Source organism: Galendromus occidentalis, unplaced genomic scaffold, assembly GCF_000255335.2.
Source record: "Galendromus occidentalis unplaced genomic scaffold, Mocc_1.1 scf7180000076895, whole genome shotgun sequence".
Lineage (NCBI taxonomy): Eukaryota > Metazoa > Arthropoda > Arachnida > Mesostigmata > Phytoseiidae > Galendromus > Galendromus occidentalis.
Window position 1 is genome coordinate 290 of NW_003804884.1, and position 1,986 is coordinate 2,275.

Below are 1,986 nucleotides of genomic sequence, written 5' to 3' on the forward strand. Positions count from 1 at the left end.
GGCAAAACATACGGCGAGCGAAAGCTTCAGCGGGCAGGGCAGTGAAAAGAAAGAAAACTTCTGCTGGGAGGTCAGCTGAACATCGGAAGCGTCGCCGAGAGACTTCATCGGTCGTGTCTCGTGGTACTGGAGGGGAAGACGATGCCCGCAGGGAAGTAAACGAATCAAATGACATTTCAACATCGATCGACGAGCCAAGTCGAAACGATTCTTCTGACGGTGAAGTTGAGCTGACACGATGTTTCACATACACTCAATTATGGGAACGTGCCACAATTCAGTTCCGTCGCATGTTTTCCGATAATGAATTTGGACACAAATGCGATGTTTGCGATCGCATCTGGTTTGTACGGGATTTGAAGCCGATCACCTCTCAGATGGCAGATTATTTGGCACCATATTTCCCGGACGAAGATGCCGTCAGTTTCAGACTCTGCCACAATTGCTACAAGATTTGTAGGAATAAGAAAATACCCAGTCTCAGTAGAATCAATGGATATACATACCCACAGAAGCCCACAGACTTGCCCAAATTACATCCTGTGTGCGAGAGAATAATTTCACCGCGACTTCCATATATGCGAGTCCGTAGACTACGACACGAGGGGTCTTATGGCATAATTGGACAGGTGATCAATGTTCCGGATGTGGACACTATGGTTCAATGCTTACCAAGATCTCTCGATGACGACTATGCGTTCAATGTCAATTTAAGGAAAAACATTGTCCACAAGTCATCCTACATCTGCGGTTCCATTAAAAAGTCCACAATTCACGCATGGCTACGGTACTTAGTCGAACAACCACTCTACAGATATTACAACATAAAGATTGATTGGTCGGTCTTCAAAAAACTCAGAGTCGATAGGCGAACCTCTAGATCCATTCGAGGATGTCATTGAAAGCTTAGACGCGAGTACCGCTCCCGAGTCTTAGTTGATTCATTCAAGACAACAGACGATGATATGGAATGAAGAACACTGCCTTAACATCGCTCCAGGCCAGAACCGAAGACCGGAATGTATAATATATGACACTCACGCGGAGGAGCTGTCATTCCCAGCGATATATTTAGGCCTCGCTCGGAAAATGCAATCGATTACTGGGGATAGAATTCGAGCGAGCGCATACAGTATGTGCATGTCGGAAATTAGGAGAAGTGATCGACGAGGAGTGACTCCTCAGCATGTACTCTATATGGCCATGAAGATTCTCCGACAGTCAGTCGATATAAGCAGAAGAACACCGGATGTATCTGACGTTTTCACGCCTAACGGTAGTGTCGAAGATACTACCTGTCACTGGTTTTTTTTGCTCGTGGCTGGGCATGGGTCGTCTCATTTTTGTCTTTGTTTTCTCGACTGGGTGCCCTTAGTTCGTGTATCCAGCATCTGATGCATTTCGGTCTTTGTCTTGTTCCTGTAGTGTCTGCGGTTTTTTCTTTTCCGGTTTTTGGCATTGTCGGGGTTTCCGTGTTTCCTTGGTTCGGGACCTATTCAGGCGATTATCGCTTTAGTTCCCGTGCCTTGTTGCTGTGCATGTCTTCCGGGACCCCACCAGGGGCTCACTTGGTTCCCCTCTTTTGTATCCTTCGTGTACTGCGTCTGCGCTTCGCTTTCTGGTTGTGGGTTCCCCGCTGTATTAGGTCCCTGATCCGGGCCTCGAGGGCCTCCAGCTTAGCTTTGAGCCTGGTGGCTCGCTCTCGTGTGCTCTCACAGTCTAGTCTGGTGCACGGGTTTGGTAGGCCGTTTCGTGCCCTTGCTGCCATGTGGTATGGTTCTCTTTCTTCTTGGGACATTTTTGGCCATTCTTCGTCGGCTTCCTCGATCGCCAGAGATCTTAGAAGCCGTCGGTCTGTTTTGTCGGTGACATACACCCAGTACCCTGTCCACCTTCGTTTTACCATGTGTGTATGTGTCTATTGTGTTCGACTACCGTTCAAGTTACTCACTTTTGTGATGTGGTGTCCTCACTTTTGTCACTTCC

The 1,986-nt window shown here is 47.8% G+C and overlaps 1 protein-coding gene across 1 annotated transcript; it reads left to right on the forward strand.

Moving 5' to 3' along the window:
- Positions 1-281: 281 nt before the first annotated feature.
- Positions 282-902, forward strand: LOC114828037 (uncharacterized; the record flags this gene model as incomplete). Its single annotated transcript, XM_029110620.1, has 1 exon — positions 282-902. A coding segment is annotated over one exon (621 nt), but the record flags the coding sequence as incomplete, so codon positions are not given.
- Positions 903-1,986: the final 1,084 nt, after the last annotated feature.